The sequence below is a fragment of the Eremomyces bilateralis genome (assembly GCF_010015585.1).
Source record: "Eremomyces bilateralis CBS 781.70 unplaced genomic scaffold P152scaffold_7, whole genome shotgun sequence".
In the NCBI taxonomy this organism is placed as follows: Eukaryota; Fungi; Ascomycota; class Dothideomycetes; order Eremomycetales; family Eremomycetaceae; genus Eremomyces; species Eremomyces bilateralis.
Genome location: NW_022985073.1, coordinates 522,658 through 540,868, shown reverse-complemented (window position 1 = coordinate 540,868; position 18,211 = coordinate 522,658). Strand labels below are relative to the sequence as shown.

General features: G+C 55.3%; 4 protein-coding genes across 4 annotated transcripts; 1 reads left to right on the top strand and 3 right to left on the bottom strand.

Annotated features, from left to right (window-relative positions):
• Nucleotides 1-469: 469 nt before the first annotated feature.
• P152DRAFT_434240 (cap binding protein) lies at nt 470-3,935 on the bottom strand (the record flags this gene model as incomplete). Its single annotated transcript, XM_033677482.1, has 6 exons — nt 3,409-3,935; nt 3,047-3,257; nt 2,711-2,978; nt 1,771-2,660; nt 1,539-1,720; nt 470-1,491 (listed from the first exon to the last, which is right to left on the bottom strand). Exons 1-6 carry the CDS (start codon nt 3,557-3,559, stop codon nt 470-472), a joined length of 2,724 nt encoding a protein of 907 aa, XP_033534923.1. The 5' UTR covers nt 3,560-3,935.
• Nucleotides 3,936-6,734: 2,799 nt separating this feature from the next.
• Nucleotides 6,735-8,274, bottom strand: P152DRAFT_473027 (glycogen synthase kinase-like protein-3 beta; the record flags this gene model as incomplete). The annotated part of the gene is made up of 6 exons (XM_033681197.1): nt 6,735-6,874; nt 6,922-7,383; nt 7,436-7,784; nt 7,840-7,923; nt 7,974-8,146; nt 8,229-8,274. The coding sequence occupies 6 exons, from the start codon at nt 8,272-8,274 to the stop codon at nt 6,735-6,737; spliced, it is 1,254 nt and encodes a 417-aa protein (XP_033534922.1).
• A 2,026-nt stretch (nt 8,275-10,300) lies between these two features.
• Nucleotides 10,301-11,030, top strand: P152DRAFT_312702 (uncharacterized protein). Its single transcript, XM_033675166.1, has one exon. It carries the CDS (start codon nt 10,410-10,412, stop codon nt 10,800-10,802), a length of 393 nt encoding a protein of 130 aa, XP_033534921.1. The 5' UTR covers nt 10,301-10,409; the 3' UTR covers nt 10,803-11,030.
• Nucleotides 11,031-15,747: 4,717 nt separating this feature from the next.
• On the bottom strand, nt 15,748-17,718 carry P152DRAFT_395150 (uncharacterized protein; the record flags this gene model as incomplete). The annotated part of the gene is made up of 3 exons (XM_033676289.1): nt 15,748-16,317; nt 16,705-17,294; nt 17,397-17,718. Coding segments are annotated over 3 exons (1,482 nt in total), but the record flags the coding sequence as incomplete, so codon positions are not given.
• Between the last annotated feature and the right edge of the window lie 493 nt (nt 17,719-18,211).

Below are 18,211 nucleotides of genomic sequence, written 5' to 3'. Positions count from 1 at the left end.
TCTTAAGGAAACAAATGAGTCATTGGTGTTGCATTTACATGATATAGAATTGAGTAAAGATAGGTGCTGAGTTGAAGAGGAGGCTCTGGTGTTGAATACTATGAATGCGGCTGGTATGAAGGCTGCCAAGGAAGGAATGTTTCGTTGTACCGGAAGTTGAACGGCGTTATCTCTCCACGCAGACAGATATTATTCAGATCAACCTGAAATAGAGTCAGATGTTATAGTAGTCATAGCATGGCTTGTGACACAGGTGGTTCATGATATAAGGTATGATCCATGTGACTTTTTAAGTAGCTCCATCCTATTGTAAAGCATATGACTGATGACCACCAACTCCACGGCGAAGATGACCATTTCGCACCCTTCTCCCTTGGATAGATGACCAGCAATTTGACTGGCAAGTCCCAATCCCCTATGACCATAGGAGATTGATACCCACGGGAAAAAAAGGATAATAACCCCCGAACTAACTCCCATCCACCATATCCGCATCCGGTGCCACATCCAGCATATCAACTTTCACCTCTTCCCCCCCCTCCACCTTCCCCTCATCCATCTTCACCCGCTTCACCCTCTCCTCCTCCTCCTCCCGCTTCCTACTCTCCTCCTCCTCTCTTTTCACCCGCTCCTCCTCCTCCCGCTCCTCCTCCGCTGCCACCTCCTCCGCCCGCCGCCGCTCCGCCCCCTCTAACATCTTCCGCGCTTCGATCGCCGCCTTGATCGCCTCGTCCGCCACCCACGTCTCCTCCACCGCCGCCCGCCGCCGGAACACCCGCGCCCACCGCGCCCCCCACGCCCGTAGGATCCTCGTTATCGCGTCGTCCGCTTCGTTCTCGAGCATCCCTTCCGACACCCCGCGCGCCACGCCGCCGACCGAGTCGTCCACCTCGCCGAACAGCGCTCGCATCGCCCCGCGCTCTTGCGTGAGGAGCTCCTCTAGCTTGGTGATCTGCTCGTCGGGCATGCCGCCAGCGACGCGGGCGTTGACCAATGCGTCGCGGATCTGGCGGACGCGTGTCGCGACTTTGCCGAGAGTGCCGGAGACCATCTCGTATAGCCAAGCATCGGCCAGCGGCTCGCCTTTTCCGAGGCGTTCGGGCCCGAGCGCCCAGAGCACCACGCTTTCCGGCAGCAGGATGGTGTAGTTGAGTAGTTTGTCGACGACGCCGACGGCAGTGCCGGGACGGAAGCGCCAGTAGTCGACGACGGAGGAGATAATTTGGCGGCGGGCGGCCTCGGAGGCCGGGCCGACGGAGACGAGACGTTCGCGGCAGCGCTCGATGCCGGAGATGAGATGCGAGAGGGATTTGGAGCCGATCACCAGGACGGCGGTCATGTATGCGTCGGTGGAAGCGACAAGGGGGTCCGAGAGGGCGGCTTCGGAGGCTTGCGCGTGGATGTTGTCGATGATGGGTTGGATGTCGGAGTCTGGGGCTTTTTTCTTCAACAAATCTAGAATCTGACGGGCTTCCGGTGCGAATGGGACATCTGTTGACGTGAGTGGTGCACGTACAAGAACAAGGGGAGGAACATACCATCAGAACTATACTTGAAATCTGGAGTATCCTTATCCTTGCCCTCCGGCACAAGAACATGATACTCTTTCGGCAGCGTTCCACGAACGCGCTTCGCAAAGCTCAACCGGATCTCCTTATCTAAGATGCCGGCTAGGAATGCCTTCTTCGGATGCAGATCAGGGCGGCTGATATCCTCAATCCTAAATAATAGTTAGATCTTGAACTGCACTTCGTTTTGTGGTGGTCTTACCATTCTGCCCACTTCCATCGAAAATCAAAGTTACTCAGATGGTGCGCAAACCAATCCATGAACCGATACTCTAGCTCCATATCCATCGAATCGATATTCCGGAACAAGAACCGGATGGCCCTTCCTAAGCTAGGCGCCACGGCCGCCGGCGCGATCTTGCAACACTCCGTCACCACGGCATGATAATACACCAGCTTGTGCTCCGGGATCGGCAGGGCGAACAGCTGGCTGAAGATCGCATCCACCGCCATATCCTCGGACTTCCACATCGTCCTGCCCTCGTCGTTCTTCAACTTATCGAACGCCGTTCCGCGCTTGGCGAAAGTGCCCGCGGCCCAGAAGCAGTCGATTTCCATGAGGAAGCGCGCCGTGGTGACGCGGTTGAAGTCGAGGAGGTTGATCGTGTCGACGGTAGCGTCGCGGATCAGTGAGGCAGCGATGTCGTCGGTCCGCGGCACGGTTTCGATCTCGGTGTCGGCGTACATGGAGAAATAGGTCTCCGGGAAGACGGGCCTCCGGCCGGGGTTGACGGGGGAGGGAACGGTGATTTCTGGGAGGGCATGTTTTGGGATCTCCGCTGTAGCCTCCTCGCTGGCCTGTTTCTTGTAGTCGGTGTAGGGACGGGAAAGACATGTGAGTTCCCAGCCATTTTCGGATTCCTTGGCCAGCTGCTTTTGGAGTAGTCCAATAAAGCTGCGGAACCCAAAAGGCTTCTGATCTTCATCGCCAAGATAAGATTCCACAAGTGGTTCGAGTGGATGAGGTGCTGATGCGACGATGTCCGTCTTCTCGAGAAGCTCAGCCGCCTTCTCAGCCCATGTGGTCGGCGAATTCGCAAGAAGATAGGGAAGAGTCAACAAGATGATCTTGACCAAGTCCAAACCAACAGCCTATATTCAAATATTAGCATGTCCTATGGCTGACCGCAGGATCTACTCACGTCCTCCTGAGACGCTGTCTGCAAATCAACGGCGCGATTGAAGACTTCGTCAAGCAATGGAAACACGCCGTCGTCAGCCAGCATCGGCTGAAGACAGGCGAAGAATCGCAAGACGAGCTTGAATCCACGCCAATCGCCGCTGTCCAATGCGAACTGCGCTCGAACTCTCGCTCTCTCCAGGGCCTCTTTCCCGATCTCCGCGTTCGTTTCATTGGCATGGAGAATGACGGCAGCAACATATGGAATCTTCAACGGCTGCTCCGAAACACTATCATCTCGTTAGCTTGCCGTGACTTGCGCCACGTTGTGCCACTCGCAAGAGTCAATGCCACTCACGCTTGAAGCACCAAATCAAAGAAGGTCTTCCTCGTCAGATCATCTTCAAAGTTCTCGTTCAACAATTTGGCGATATATTGGGCCTCGTTCGCCGCGCCATCTCTCGGTTGTTCCGCGATGGCGAGAATCAGTCGGCGAAGACGTGATGCGGCCGGTTCTTCGTAGCGGGGCTTGAAACGTGGTCGACGATCGTGATCCCCGTCGTCATCACCTGGTGTCGCGTCAGCCAATTCTCATCTCGCAGATGAAACCCGCCAGATGGTTCATAAATAACATGCCCGGAGAGGGCTTTGGTTCTCGATCGTCAAGCAGCGTATCATCCCACCCAATCCATCTGTCACTAGCAATAGGAACCGACATACCTCGCTCTCGGAAATTTCGTTTCCTTCCCCTCCCATGGAACCTCCCGCCTCCGCCATGATGCCTCTCCCCACCGCCATGATGTCTGTCTCCGCCTCCACCATGATGCCTCTCCCTACCACCTCCATTATGATGTCTCCTCTCAACGTCCATATTCGCGATCCGACTGGCGAGCTCGTCAACTGGTGTTGGGTCCTCGTATGAGAGTAGAGGCTGCTGGTGGGAGACTAGAGAATCCCAGCGGGGGCCGAGAGAAAGTTTCGCTGCCTTGAATGAATTGGGGAGTAGTTTGGCGGCGCCGAACGATGATGGAGGTGCAAGAAGGCCGGTCAGACGTGTCTGCGCGTCTGCGTTAGGGAGGACTTCGTGCTTTGTTGCGGGATGAGCTCACGAGCAACAAACAGACTGTGGGTGTGATTGATACGGGGAAGGGATTACAACAAGCCGTTGCAGGAGAGAAAAGGGGAGTTGCACGACGATGAAAACCAAATGGCAGGTTTGCGAAACGCGAGGGAGAGCTGGAGTGAATAGTTCGTGTTTAGGGTGGAAGGTGAAATTCTAGGGAGGTTTGGAACATGCAGCTGCTTCAGCGGACGAAAGGTGCCAAGAATGCATATTGTGTATCAGACGACTGACGACAACGAAACTTGATCCAACCCCGAACAAGATGACAGTGAATTGTGATTGAAACTTACCCATTCTCCATTGTTCATATCGGCGTCCATGGCATCTTCCATGGGTGTATCACCGCTGTCGGATAAATCAATTAAGATTCCCTCCATATTTTAACCTGGCGGGCGGCGCTAAGACGGGCGCGGTCGCCAATCTCACTACTGATCCGCTCGATGCAACCAATCGATAGATTGAACTGAGATTGTTGAGAATAGGGAATTGGAGATTCACAATGGGATTGAATGAGTAAGTAATGGTGTAGATGACATTGATCTTGTAGCTTCCCGTGCGGTTTGCTTAGAGGTGCTCAGGCGCAACAGGATTGCAATGGAGTCCTCTTCTCAGTGATTGAAGCAGCACAGTCCTTGATCGAGTGATTTGACCAAGATAGCTGATAGTACCGGGTCTGGATCTTGTCCAATTGCAGATAGATTGCAAGAAGATGGCTCAGATGCTAGGATCAACACGGAGTAGATATCAGTATGCACCCTTGCTTTGACCGGTGAGGATCGAGGCTGAAGAATCTCCGGCGTGAAGAGAAGTGGGATAAGCATGGGAGAGGAAAGATTATATATGGGTAGAGAGTCTGTAAGAGTGGGATTGAAATCAGTAGGATCAATGGATCAATGAATCAGTCGTTTCAGAGACTTTGAGAACATCTCGTGTAACGTCTCACATGGATCTGAATACACATCTCACTAGAACAATACATATCTCACTCGAACAAGAACGCCTTTCGATTCCACCACACTCTCCATCTACGCAATTCCCAAACCCCTCTCTCTTCCCCTTCCCACACCCCTTCATCCATCCTCCAACCACTTCCCAACCCAGCACCCACCCCAACCATCGAACGATCACCCCACCGCAAGTCCTTCACCATTGCGCTTCATCCCCACACAATCGACGATAGCGAACCAACCACCGCCAACAACCCATCCAGCGCGAACAGGACGGCACGCGGATATGGTAGGCAATTGATGGTGCGACACCGCCACCGAAGTCTAGGTCTGATGAATGCGGTCGAATTCAAAGGGGAGAGTGGGCTTTGGGGTGGGGGGGACGGGGGGACATGCAAGATGATGGGAGGAGGGTTGGGAGGGTTTTTATAGGAATAGGAATTCTTGCTATGCTGTGTGGGATTACGGCGGATATACCGGGGACGCACGTGGGACCTACTCACGCATGATCGTATGATCGATGGCTTACTGGACCATCAACGGCAGACGCAGCAGTAGGAGTAGCAGTATTAGTAGAAGTAGACACAGCGACATCGGTAGTAGCGTCAGAACACTAAACATACGAAGTTGCAGACCCCACGTTCAAGAAACTGTTTGATAGAAAATTGAATTTGATTTGATTTGATTGACTAATGAGACATGACTTTCGTTTTGGCTCTGCTCGTAAAGGAAAAATATGAGAACATCGACCATTTTACGGACGAGCGCTGGCAGTGTGTGCCTCGCAAAACAACACCAGAATGGCGAACGTCAACAGCGACATCAAAGAACAACGACGAGAAAACGTCCGAAAACCCGGAACAGGCTAGCGAACCGCCCCTATCTGTCCCCAAATGAAAATTGAAAACACACTCGGAAGGCGAGCGGGATGGCGCGGGAGGAGAGAGGAACATGTGCTGCTTGACGGATCGCGATTTTCTGTCGTTTTCGGGGGATTTTAAGCAATGGGAAGATTGGTGGATCGGTTCTGCTGGTTGGGAGGAGCAGAGGCTGGAACGGATGATGTGAAGTTGCTGCTGATCGTGTGCCGTGAAGTTGGTGATGAAGCGGCGTCGAACTTTTGGTGACATTCGAGGATGAGGTCGGGAGGTCGGGGGGACGCTGGGTGATGGCTGGACGGCTGGACGGCTGGCTGGACGACTGGTCGGATGGATGGATGGGGGAGGTAAAGATACACCAATGACAATAGGACACGACGGCAAGGACGACACTGACGACACTGACCACGACACCAACACCAACACCAACGAACAGAAGACGGGAAATAAAACAATCGAAATAACCCATCCATGATTTTCGCTGCCAACATGTACTCGTACTCGTACTCGTGCCGAGACTCTTGCGAACTCTGAGATAGAGGGGGAGAGGGAGAGAGAGAAGGAGAAGGAGAGGGAGAGGGAGAGAGAGGTGGAGGAGGTTTAGCGGGTATGACGACCAACCGACATCCGCAACATGACGGATGCGATAGTGACGTGCGCGATTTGCGTAGTAGTGCGTTGCGGTGTTGTGAATTTCCCAGAAACATAACTTCGTGAATGCATCCCAATTCCATTCCCGTTTCATTCCATTCCATTCCGTTCCATTCCATTTCCATCTCCGTGTCCCTGGATGTTCCCTTGGTTCGGTTCCCCCATCCCCCAATGTGTCTGTCCACCACAGCAAGAGAGAGAGAAAGGATTCGGGGGTATAAGGGGGAATGAACGGGGTGGCGTTCTCTCTCTCCCGATTTTTCGGAGTGTTTTGCGCGCGACGTTCGTTCGTCCCTGGTTCCACGCCCGCGCGAGTTGGGGCTTTTGTCTGTTGTCGACCCCGCGGCCAATGTCCGGTTGATGTTACGTTGCGCAGGCGTTTCCCGTCCCGGTAGGCGGGCCCTCGTGCTCCCGGGGAAGGACAAGAGGAAGAGATAGGGGGGAGCGTTAATCCAGCCGGGCCGCCATGTCCTCTTTGGTGAGGGGTCGGAAATTGGGCGCATCGATGTCCAGGCCCTTGGCGCGCAGGGTCGGGCGGATGTGCTGTGGAACGAGTTGTTGGTTGAGTGGAGGGGCGATGGAGAGTTCTGCGAGGGTTAGCGAGGGAAGAACGCGGATCAAGCGGGACACATACCGTGATGGGAGAAATCGAACAGCACGGGCAGTTCCCGAGCGGCGCCGTTGGTGTGACGGGAATCCGGGAGCTTGGTGCTGGGATCCCGCAGCTGGTCGAAGAACGGATGCACCATGGCGTCGATGGCCGACAATCTTTGCGTAGGAGTGTATTCGAGCAACTTGGAGATCAGATCGATGGCGTCGGCATCGGCTTTGCGGAAGACCTGGGCGATGTCAGAGGCGGGTCTTCCCGATGGGGCACGGCGACGGGATGCGGGCTTGAATACCTTGCTGAACGGATGCGGTTTGATTTGCGGGAACTTGTGTTCCATGTAGTTGGGGTTCATCGTACGGATCTGATCCCGGGTGGGGGTTCCGAGCACTTTGATGATCTCCACGAGCTGGTCGATTCCGGACTCGCCTGGGAAGAGCGGTTGGCCAAGCATCAATTCCGCCATGACGCAGCCGGTGGACCAGACATCTAATTACGTTAGCTGGATCGGATCATTCGATGGATTACAGCATGAACCTACCAATCTTGGTGGTGTAATTGGTCGCTCCGAATATCAACTCCGGCGCTCGGTAGTACCTTGAACAGATGTAGGAAACGTTCGGCTCATTCTCCACCAGGATCTTCGCGCTGCCAAAGTCGCAAAGTTTTAAGATGCCGGTGGCCGGGTCGAGCAGCAGATTTTGGGGTTTGATGTCCCTGTGGCAGATGCCTTGGGAGTGGATGTATGCGAGCGCGCGGAAGAGCTGGTAGATGTAAAGTTTGACCTCGAGGATCGGCATGACCGTCTTCATCTTGTTGAACCATCGCGATGCTCGGTAGACGGTTTCGGGGACGAATTCGAGGATGAGGTTCAGGTAGACTTCATCTTTCTGTCAGGGGTTAGAGTTGCTCAAATTAGATCGAAGCAGACGAGGAGTGGCGTACCCGTTCCCCATTGCTGTAGTAGAAGGCTTTCAACTCGACGATGTTTGGATGACGGACAATGCGCATGATTTGCAGCTCCCGATTCTAGAAAGTTGATCAGAACCCTTCTTTCCAGTTTTTGCAGTATAACATACCTTGAATCGCTTGTCTTGCAGTACTCGTTTGATGGCAGCATCCTCCCCACTTGGTGACAACTTGGTCTGAAACACCACGCCAAACGACCCATTCCCCACAATCTTGCACTGGGTATACGCCAGATCTCTGGTTTCGCCGGTCAATCCATCCTGCACCTTCTCCCGAATGACTTCTGCAATGCGAAAAAAATCGTTAGTATACCTGCGACGTCGCACGTGCCGGGGTCGACGGCCGAAAGCGGATGGGGACCTTACCTCCCATGCGAAGCGTCGAGAACGCCGACGGCCGGTTCTGCGACATGCTGAAGTGATTTGATAATGTTGAGACCTCCAAACCGACTGCGTTGGGATTCGATCACGGTTGAGTGGTGGCTTGGATTTTCGCGGGATGTGCGTGCGTCGGTGGGCGGAGCGAGGATGCAGGATCGTGGAGTCCGTCCGATCCGATGATGGATGGTCGAGAGGGAATTCCAAGGTGGAATGGTCGACGAGGAGGGACGAGGGCAATGGAACACGCAACGGGTGCTGGACAATGGAGGGAGGGGCGCAAGAACGGATGGGTGATGATGCGGCGGGGAAGTGGGAGGATGATGGGGATTCAAGGTGGTGAGGGCGTTGGTCGTGGATGACGGAGCTTGGCTGGGTGGGAGGGTTGGTGGACGGGCAGGGTCGGTCGTACTGCAGCGGCCAAACAGGTCAGCGGTTGAAGCGGGACATGGCAGCCCAGGGAAGGGTGGGATGGTACCAGATCTGAAATTGGGATGGGAAATGAGGATTTCTAGGGAATGTGCAGGATGTGAATAGGCTAAGTGAAGCAGTTGGATGGAGTGAGGGAGAGGTGGAAGAGGGAGAGGTGGAAGAGGGAGAGTTGGAGAGTGTGTGTGAGAGAGAAGGAAAGCGGGTGGTTGATTGATGGATGGATGGGCAGATGGGGCAAGTCAGGCGAAGAGGGCAACAGGGTCCGTGTGTGCATGAGCTGCACCGCTGCACCACTTGTGAGGATGAGCTTGGGTTTGGATTGACTGTTGAGCACTTGACAGTCCTTTTGACGCTTGATGCGTGGTGAATGATGATGATGATGCAGGCAGCGAGGTGAGGATGATTTGGAAACTTGAAGGGGAGAGGGAAATGGGAATAAGCACCGACAGCAGTGATGATAGCGTACCGTAATGATGGAGTGGTTGTCGTGGTGGTTGTTCGTTGTTACAGGTGAATTTGGACGAACCGCTGGATAGAAACGTAGCAGCGGGGGAGGAGGGGATCAAGTTAAGATTCAAGTCAGGGAGGAGAAAGATGGATGGAAATACGCCGAGCGTGAGAGGCCGAATGTTGCAGAGTCAAGACTCGAGAGTGAACATCAGAATTCAGAGCATCAGAATTCCGAACTGGGAGCAGAGAGCTTGAGTCTTGACTCTTGAGAGTGATTGAAGCCCCACTAAACTAAATCTGAGAGGAGAGCGTGACCACCGATGAGAGGAGCCACTGAAGAGAGACGCAGCAAAAGTGTCAGAGAGTGTGTGAGAGAGGCACACCCTCTCGCGACGCACCAATCGTGATGATCCGTGATGATCCTGACGAACTCCTGACGCTGTTGCACTTGGATTGGAAGGTTTTCCTAGGGAGTGGTGCTGTCGTCCTGACTTCTGAACCCGATCAAGAGCTTGGAATTGCCCCTCTTTCCCCCCAATGAAGCTTTGCACTTTGCACCTTGCCGTTGACGATGGATGATGATGGCCGATGATGATGCACGCGGCTAACCGAACGGCGTGTGGGACTCTGTGTGCTTGGGCGGGATTGGGCACTCGGGCACTTGGGCTGTGCGTTGAGGCCTTGAGAGGCAACTGGGGCACGAGGTAGATTTCCGGCCCTCTGGATTTCCTGGATTTCTGTAGCCGCCTAATTACAGCCTACCAATGTCGTAATTCACCACCACGAGACGGCTCCAACCGGCAAATAGGTCACGTTTGGATAAATTGGAGCAGAGGTTGGGTGCTATGCTGGTTCCGTCCCAAGCTGGGAGGATCGGGAGGATAATTGTTGGGATGCAGGAAGCTTGAACTGGGGGGGGTGAAACTTGAATTCGGGTTGGGGGGTTTTACAGGATGTAGGATGGGGTTATGAATGAGTTGTTGATGAGAAGTATCAAAGTCTGGTGCTGCTAATGAATCAATAGAGCGATTCAGTTCGAAGGCAAAGTGTTGTCCGTCTGTTGGATTCATTTGGATAGAGGGAAGAAGCAAAGTGCCTGTGATCACCTGCACCAATGGAGTGGATCATCACCTGCATCCTGTCTGGTCTGTATTAATAAATCGGATGTCACCAAACGCCCCAATCTTACAAGGAAGTTTTACTCGCCATGGCATGGCGTTGAGTTCAACAACAATTCGGGAAAATGTCTTGGATTTCCGCATTTTATATTCCTAGTGGCCACTAAGAATGGTCGCCGTTCCTGCATTTCCAATATTTAATTGCAGTCCTTTCAACCGCTCTGTCCTGGGACATTATCGACCGAATCTCCAAGTCGTCGAAGTCATATTGCGCTGCATCCGACTCGCCTCATTTGGCTGGCTCTGCATAACAATAATAATATTGGTCAGGATTAGAATAGAAAGGCAACCAGTCGATTCTGCCGCTAATTCGGACTTAACGTCCTTAAGATCCCCCTTTATATATTGTCCGTTTTCTCACGCAGGCCTCCGATCCGGTCACCGTTTTGCGCTACCATCGTCACTACAGCACAACAACAGCCGCTACACTCGCAGCTGTCTCCCATTCAACATTTCGACCTCAACGGCATTCCAAGATCCCCGCCCACGGCATCTCGCATGATTGGTCCCCTCCCCCTCGCCGCAAGTGGTTCACCTTTTCTCAGAGTCCCGCCATCATTGGGCGGTTAGACGGTCGACAGGCCGACTTTCCCTCCGTCAGACCAGCCAGAGCCCCGAGTCCGATTGCGGTTGGGCGGTTGAGTGATGTGCATCCGAGAAATATCGGCGGCGAGGACGCTGATTGGCGGCGTTGCCGATTGGGAAACTAGACAGTAGAAAGACCACGATATCTGAAACATAGCGGCGGTGATCTGCCGTTGACGACGGGCTGGTGGTTCTGCCGATGGGCTCAACGGGAAGGGTAATATCAGAATCATATTAATATCGGCCTGGTTGATGCAGATGCAGTCATGCAGACATGCGGTGATTCCGGCATTCTGTCTCCTGCTTCATCATCTTCCCACTATCATCCGCTCCTGGCCTCCTCCTGCTGCCGCGTCGTTTCCAGCATAGTTTCTTACCGCCGACGGAATTGCCAATCCTTCATTCGGCATTTCCTATCGTGACGGGATTCCCGATTGCCTGGGACGCAGGATCATGATGAGCAGGTCACACAGTTATACAGCATCCAGCTCAGGCTCACAGCAGAATACTCCAGTCACTGGACCAAGTGGAGTCATCGCGACATGGCCACCGTCCCACTCATAGCCGCAACGTCCGAGCAATGCATCGTCAAATGACCTCACGTCGCCTACATGCGGCTCTGGATCATCGCACCCACTCACCAGGCAGACAGCAGACAGCAGTAATGACAGCAGCGACATCGACTGCATCCGTGATGGTCAATGCCAGGTAACATTGACGGTTGAGAACCCTCCTGCACGATTCCGCGACCGTCTCATCATGCCTCCCATCATCTGCAGTAGAGCACGAGTGACGCCCAGGCACGACCCATCCGCCGCGCAAATCACTCGACCCAAATTGGCCCAATGGAGGAATACGGGGCATGCGCTAAATCGTTAATATGAGAACAGGGGGGAATTAACCGATCCTCTCGCCACGGACACCACCACCTTTGCCAAATGCCAATCCAAATGGGCGGGACAACGGGGAGTCTGGACGTTTTAGGACGTCCCGCTGCCCACAAATAACGACGCGATTCGGGAAATCAGAAAAGGATGCATGGAGCTGAGGGACTCCCTGTGGGAGCCATCAGCAAATCCCCCTGCTGGAAACGTGAAAAAAGTCCCTGCATTTCGGACAAGGCACATGACCGCCGTGAACCACGTGATACTACCATCCTTGTCCGCGAAACCGCCCTCCCCACCACGTCTCCCATCATTTCATTCCATTGGCAATTTCCCGCTCGCGCATTCGTCCAACCTCCATCCGGTCCTCGCTGATTGGCGCGTCGCGTTGATATTCGAATTTCGATCTTGCGATTTTCCATGGCCCTGGTCAATCTTGGGCGCGCTCCCTGCATCCGATGGCTCCGTCGAATCACGGTGAGGGGATGAGATTGATATCGCGACGAGTCCGCGACACCGGAACGGATTTCTGGATGGGCTAGAGTGGAGATGCGCGCGTTCAGTTTCACAAGATGTCCTGTTGAAGTTTGGAGGATTGAGTTATAGAAGGATCCAGCATCAAGGACACATGATCCGGTCCTGGGGTTGCAACCATTCTGATAGCCTATTCAGGCACGACCTCCACTGCTACTATCCTGGTGAGTCTCCTATGACAACTTCGCCGCATGATCGACGACATCCATCAGGTTGCAGTATTAGGGAATATTGAAACTCAAACAATCCAATCCAATATCCAATTCAATAAACGCTCTTGAATACTCCCGCCTCCGCTACCGTCAGCCATTGCTTCGTCATCCACTCCCCACCACCCTCGTGGCCACCCCCTGCTCCTCAACTCCGGTTCCAGCACACCATCATTCTACTTATTATTGTATAATTGTACCTACGTGATGCAGATCTGATCGCCGAGCCGTCCTGCCAGCCAACCACCCATCTCCCCCGCCCATGATTTAGCGAGGTGACCAGCCTCATTCGCCGCCCGCTCAGCTCCGGTTTCTCCTTGAACACCTACTAGGAGCACTCAGCAGACACGGGCTGGAACGGTTACACGCCTCGTGAACCTCTTCAACCGGTCAAGGTCCTTAGCACTCACCCAGCCGACCCAGCTCGGACCAGATATCTCGACGATCGTCAGGGGTGATCCTATCTGTTAAGTGTTAGGTCGAGAGTCTGGGACCGGATGCAGCGCGTCAGCGAGCCGGCGGTATCTAATTCGGGGGTCGGCGCGGAGATATGCGAGGCATGGTTTCAGAATTTAGAGCCGGGGAGATCCTTTGTTGCGTTTGAACTTTGATGAGATGCTGAGTTCACGGTAGCCTGTCACGATGAAAAGGAGGCGAGATGGGACGTTGTCTTGACTTGAAGATGACCTCCCTCGCTTTCACATCTCACCCAACCAGCCCCAATCAGCACTTCTTCCACCCACCCCTCCCTCCTCATCAGTCACCACACGCATCCCCAATCCGTCCACCCACCTCCCTCCCTCCCCCAATCCAGCCTCGCCTCCATGCCAATCTAGCGACTTGCATCCCAGCGCACCAATCCCTCGCCGCCTGCCCCGCGCTGTTGCCATTCCGATGCATGCTGCATGAACTGAGCTCGCCCGTTCGCTGACGGGGAGTTCGGGGCGTCGGGACGCGGGTATGCCCGTCGTTCGTCCGCTGGTGAGGGGGACGGGATGAGTGATGATGGGTTGAAAGTGGGTTGGTTGGGAGGGGAGGGGTAGGTGAGGGGGGTAGGGATGGGCTCTATCGTGAGATTGGAGTCGGGTGGGAAGGGAAGTTTGTGTTTAGCGTCCATTACTCTACTATAGAACCGATTCTGCTCTCATCGGACTATTCATTGCTGATAGTCTGCGAAGGACCAAGAGATGGCCACCTATTCTACAGGAATAGCCTCATTGGACTGCTAACCAACTTTGGCTCCCTTCGACAACTCAGGAGGCTTGGAAACCGGACTACCGTCCGTTAATTACCGTATCTGTCATCTCATTGAGTCCAGTCAAGTTTTCATATTGTCATGTCCGTCCATTGCCAAATGGCTTCTGAATGTCGCGAGTTATACACGGTTGCTTCTATTCCAATCGAGTCACAGTAACATCTCATATCTCTGCAGTCTGGATACAATTGGTCGACTGGATATGCAAACTGCATGTACCTCTACTAATCCGCATGTTGAGCTCTGCTCCGTGGACCTCTCTTACTCAACCTCAATGTCAGAGTCACTATCGTTCGCTTTTCTCTTTCTATGTCTGCCTAGCAATCCTGTGAGGTATGTTCCCCCTTAACCATGGACACTTGTGTCTTCGAAGGCAACAGCGACATGTAGGGCCTAAGCATCCGTATCGGCTTCTACCTCATCTGGTACGGAGTCCCCCTGGCCACCGCCCTCGCCCCGATGAAGTGAAAGGCCTCATGGGGTGCCGTCAGTGCGACGTTCGTGTTTCTAGTAATTATCATGTTCCTAACCCCCCCCCTATTCTATGAACAGCATCCCGTGATCATGATCCACCATCCATCCAACTCCCACATCCGTCACTCCACCCCTTCCGAGCACAACAACCGACTCCCTGCCCGCCACCGCAGTCTTCCAGGATTTTCAAGCTTCCCCCTGCACGGGCATCGGAATCCTCTCCGCCCAGTTCATCATGCCTGAGCTGCTTCCCTGCATGCAGTGAAAAAAGTGAGGCGTACTAGATCGCGATGAAGCAATGTCGGCGCGATGCGCTACGGTGCTTGGCTGCGGGTGAGACGCGTGGATGCGCTGGGGGTCCACTGGGCTGGGTCAATGGATTCTGATGTTCGGAGGTTGTGGATTGTTTGGTGTTGGAGTAGGGAGGTGGAGGGGGTGGGCTGAGGGCAAAGTGGAGATACGGATTGTAGTAGTATCCTTTAAGATTCTTGTTAGAGGAATCATCAAAATATTAGGAAGCGGTCGTTGTGAACCGAGAGCTTGCGGATCTAAGTGAGTCAAGGATATCGGGCGGCTTAAAATAGGAAGATAGGCATTACGAATGGCATCTTACATGCTCTTGAAGAGGATATATAATATTATTCGGGCGATGTCATGCGCATCAAATATCCCGACATAGCCGTGAAAGTACCCATAGTACACATACGACTGAAGAACAATAGGGGCCGCTCAGCCCTGGAGAAACCCCCAACGCCATTGCCATGCTAATAAATGTAGTGAACCTCCGTACGTGGGTCGCCAGGGGGCAATCCCGTCATATGTGATAAACGATAGCAATCACTCTCCCTGCAAAACCTCCCCCGGCCCCTCAACCTCCACTAGCTCCGCCCGCTCCCTCCTTCCCGTCGGCGTCGACGGCCCACTCTGCGTCCCCCTCGGATCCTCATCCACCCTCAGCCGCCCATCCCGATCCTCGTCCGGCACCTCGTCTACGTCCGTCCTCTTGTCCGGCGTCGGTGGTTCCAAAGAAAATGTCGGCATCCGGGATCGTAATATCTCCACCGACGACGACGGCGTAGCGAGCTCTACTTGCACGCCCTTCGACCGGTCCTCGTCGCTCTCGCTGCTCAGCCCTGTCGCGCCGCCATCCATGCGCACCACACCCCTCGCCTCCCCAGTCGAGTCCGACCGCGGGCTCTCGCTCCGGGTATATCCTCGCCGCGGCGCCATAGGACTCGTGTCCGGCGAAAGCAACTCCCCCCCCTCCATCCCAGTCCGCCGCCGCCGCATCCTCCCGGACTCCGGGGACGGCGACGACGCGTCCATACCCTCAGCATCCCGCTCGTCCGGCGTGCCCGCGCTGTCATACCCAGCACTCAGTCCCACGGCGGTCCGCGCGCGGCGCAACCCCGACGGCCGGCGCGCGAACACGTCGCGCACGATGGGTGGGAGGACGTCGTCGAGGTGAGTGGAGGCGACGCCGCCGCCGAGGAGGGCGCCGCCGACGCGGACGAACAGGAGAAGGCCGAGGCAGAGGAGGAGGAGGGTAGCTTGGAGGACGGCGAGGCGCTTTTGCCAAAGGAGCTCGTCGGCGAGGAGGGCGAGGCGGCGGCTCATGGCGTGGAGTTCGCGGGCCTGGCGGTCGCGGGCGCTGTCGAGCTCAAGGACGGTGGATTGCCAGAGCTGATCGTAGAGGGTGCGGAAGCCGGCGAGCTCGGCGGCGACGGTGGAGTTGAGGTGGGCGAGGAAGCGGGTGGTTTTGTTTAGTTGGCGCTTTTCGACGGTGGCGAAGGCGTCGCGGAGGATGCGGGATTGGGACTCGATGTATTGGAGGGAAAGGGAGGAGTTTGATTCGAGGGATTGGAGGCGCTTGTGGAGGGAGGCGAAGAAGGATTCTTGGGTGGTGGGGGAGGGTTGGGGGGAGGAAGTGGTGGTTGCACGGGATTTGGTTGAGGTGGAGTTGGACGAGATAGATTGGCTTTGGGGGGATTCGGTCGGTGATTGTGAGGCTGTCGTATTGCGCAATGCCATAGGTGGGTGCCATGTCTCGGTTGAAGATGATGGAGTCTGCGCTGTCTTTGAGCTGCCATCCGATGCTGTCGTCGATCGAGACGACTCGTCTGTATTCGTGGTATTGTCAGTCGCGGTGGTGACACCCGATGATGGCCCCGCAGTCTTATTCTCCCGTTCGTTGAATGAAGACTCGTATTTGCCCATAATGTCCGACTCCGCAACATCCACGGTAGAATTCGCAGTCCCCGTCGAAGGAGATGCCACCTCCGTATTTGTGTGAGCGTGTGGCGTTTCCGGATCGGTCTCGCTCGGTTGATCGACTCTGGTTTCGTCCCCAACAGGAGATGCCGAATCCAGAGGTTTCCCCTCCGGTTCCGAGATGTTTTCTATCTCTAGAGACGGAGACACTTCAGCCACGCCGTCCGCCCTAGCCGTCTCTCCGGAGCTCACGTCCAAAATATCCTCCGCATCATCCTCCTGCCCGGCGTCGCCCCTCGCGAGCTCTTCCTGGCGTCGAAACTCCTCCATCATCGTCGTCCCATGCACGCGCACCAAGCTGACCGGACAATAATACTCGTTCCCATAGTGGCTCAGAAACTCGATGCGCAGATACCGCGCCCAGATCAGCGGATGCTCCACCAAGAACGCCTGAATCTCCCGCGAGTTCCGCGCCTCGAACGTCGCCAGCTCCTTCCACCGGTCCATCTTCACGGGATACCGATCCGACACGCTCACCCGGAACGCGCGCACCATAGAACTAAAGAACTCGAAGTTCGCTAGCACCACCGTATCGACCAGGATGTCCTCGCACAGCTCCACGATCAGGTACTTGTTCGCCGCCGCGCACTCGTTCAGCAGGTAGCTGTCCTTGTTCTCCACCAGCACCGCCGAGCTGCTGCGGCACTCCGCGTTCGTCTTCACCACCGTCGCCGCGCAGTCGAACGACGCGTAGTTGAACCGTTCCTTGCACGTCTTCCCCGCATCCTTGTTCCGCGCGTGCTCCGCCGGCGCTTTCTTCGCCCCGTCGCTGCCCACCCGATCTTCCCTCCCCTCACCCCCTTCCACCACTGCACGCTCCCCCTTCTCCCATCCCTCTCCCGCGCCAAACCCTCCGAAGTCCAACTCGATCTCCACATCCTCACCTAGGCTGTCCAGCGGTGCGTTCATGCCAGGAGGGCGACGGGAGCCCTTGGCGTGCGCGGAGTGGCGGCCCACACGGTCGGGGGACTGTCCGGCGTCGGCGAGGTTCTTCTTGCGCCATTCTTCGAAGGAGAGGAAGTTGGCTGTGTCAAGGGGGGAGGCTTCGTCGGGTTCGGGGTCGATGGTATCGGAGAGGGGAGGGTCGGCTGGGGGGGTTGGGGAGTCGGGAATTGCGGCCGAGGACTGGGGAGGGGAATCGGTCTCGGGGATTGCGGTGGGTGCGGTGTCGTTGGAGTCGTTCGTAACCGTGCCATTACTACCCATTCCCGTCTCTTGATCCTCCGCGGTCCCGACACCGTGCGTCTCCGCCGGTGGCGCCGACTGCGCCGTCCGCCCCGTGTTCAAGCATTGCTGCGGCAGCGTATGCGTCAAGTAATTGATCGTCCGGAACTCGCACGTCGACGGCGTGGGGATGGGCGGGGATGGATCGTTGAACGTCGTGGTGCTCGGAGGGGTCGTCGTCTCGGTGACGCTCTGCCCAGCGGCGACGGTGCAGAGGAACGCAAGGCCGGTCAATATCAGCCGTCGGTGCTTCTGCATCTCTCCATTATTGGCCGTGGTCGGGAGCGGGACGGTGCAGGATGGTTGGTCGGAACAAAGGGTGGTCACGATCGGATTGGGGTGGATTGTGGGAATTGGTTTTGTTAAGGAGTTCTAGGCTCATTTATGTCATTACCATGTTGCAGTGCAGAACATGTCAAGTTTTGTATTTCATTCAAACACTAGATCGAGGAACATCGAGTCTGGAATGGTACGG

What these genes read in the sequence shown, in the direction of transcription:
- P152DRAFT_312702 (XM_033675166.1), top strand. Translation starts at nt 10,410, where the DNA reads ATGGTCGCCGTTCCTGCATTTCCAATATTTAATTGCAGTCCTTTCAAC.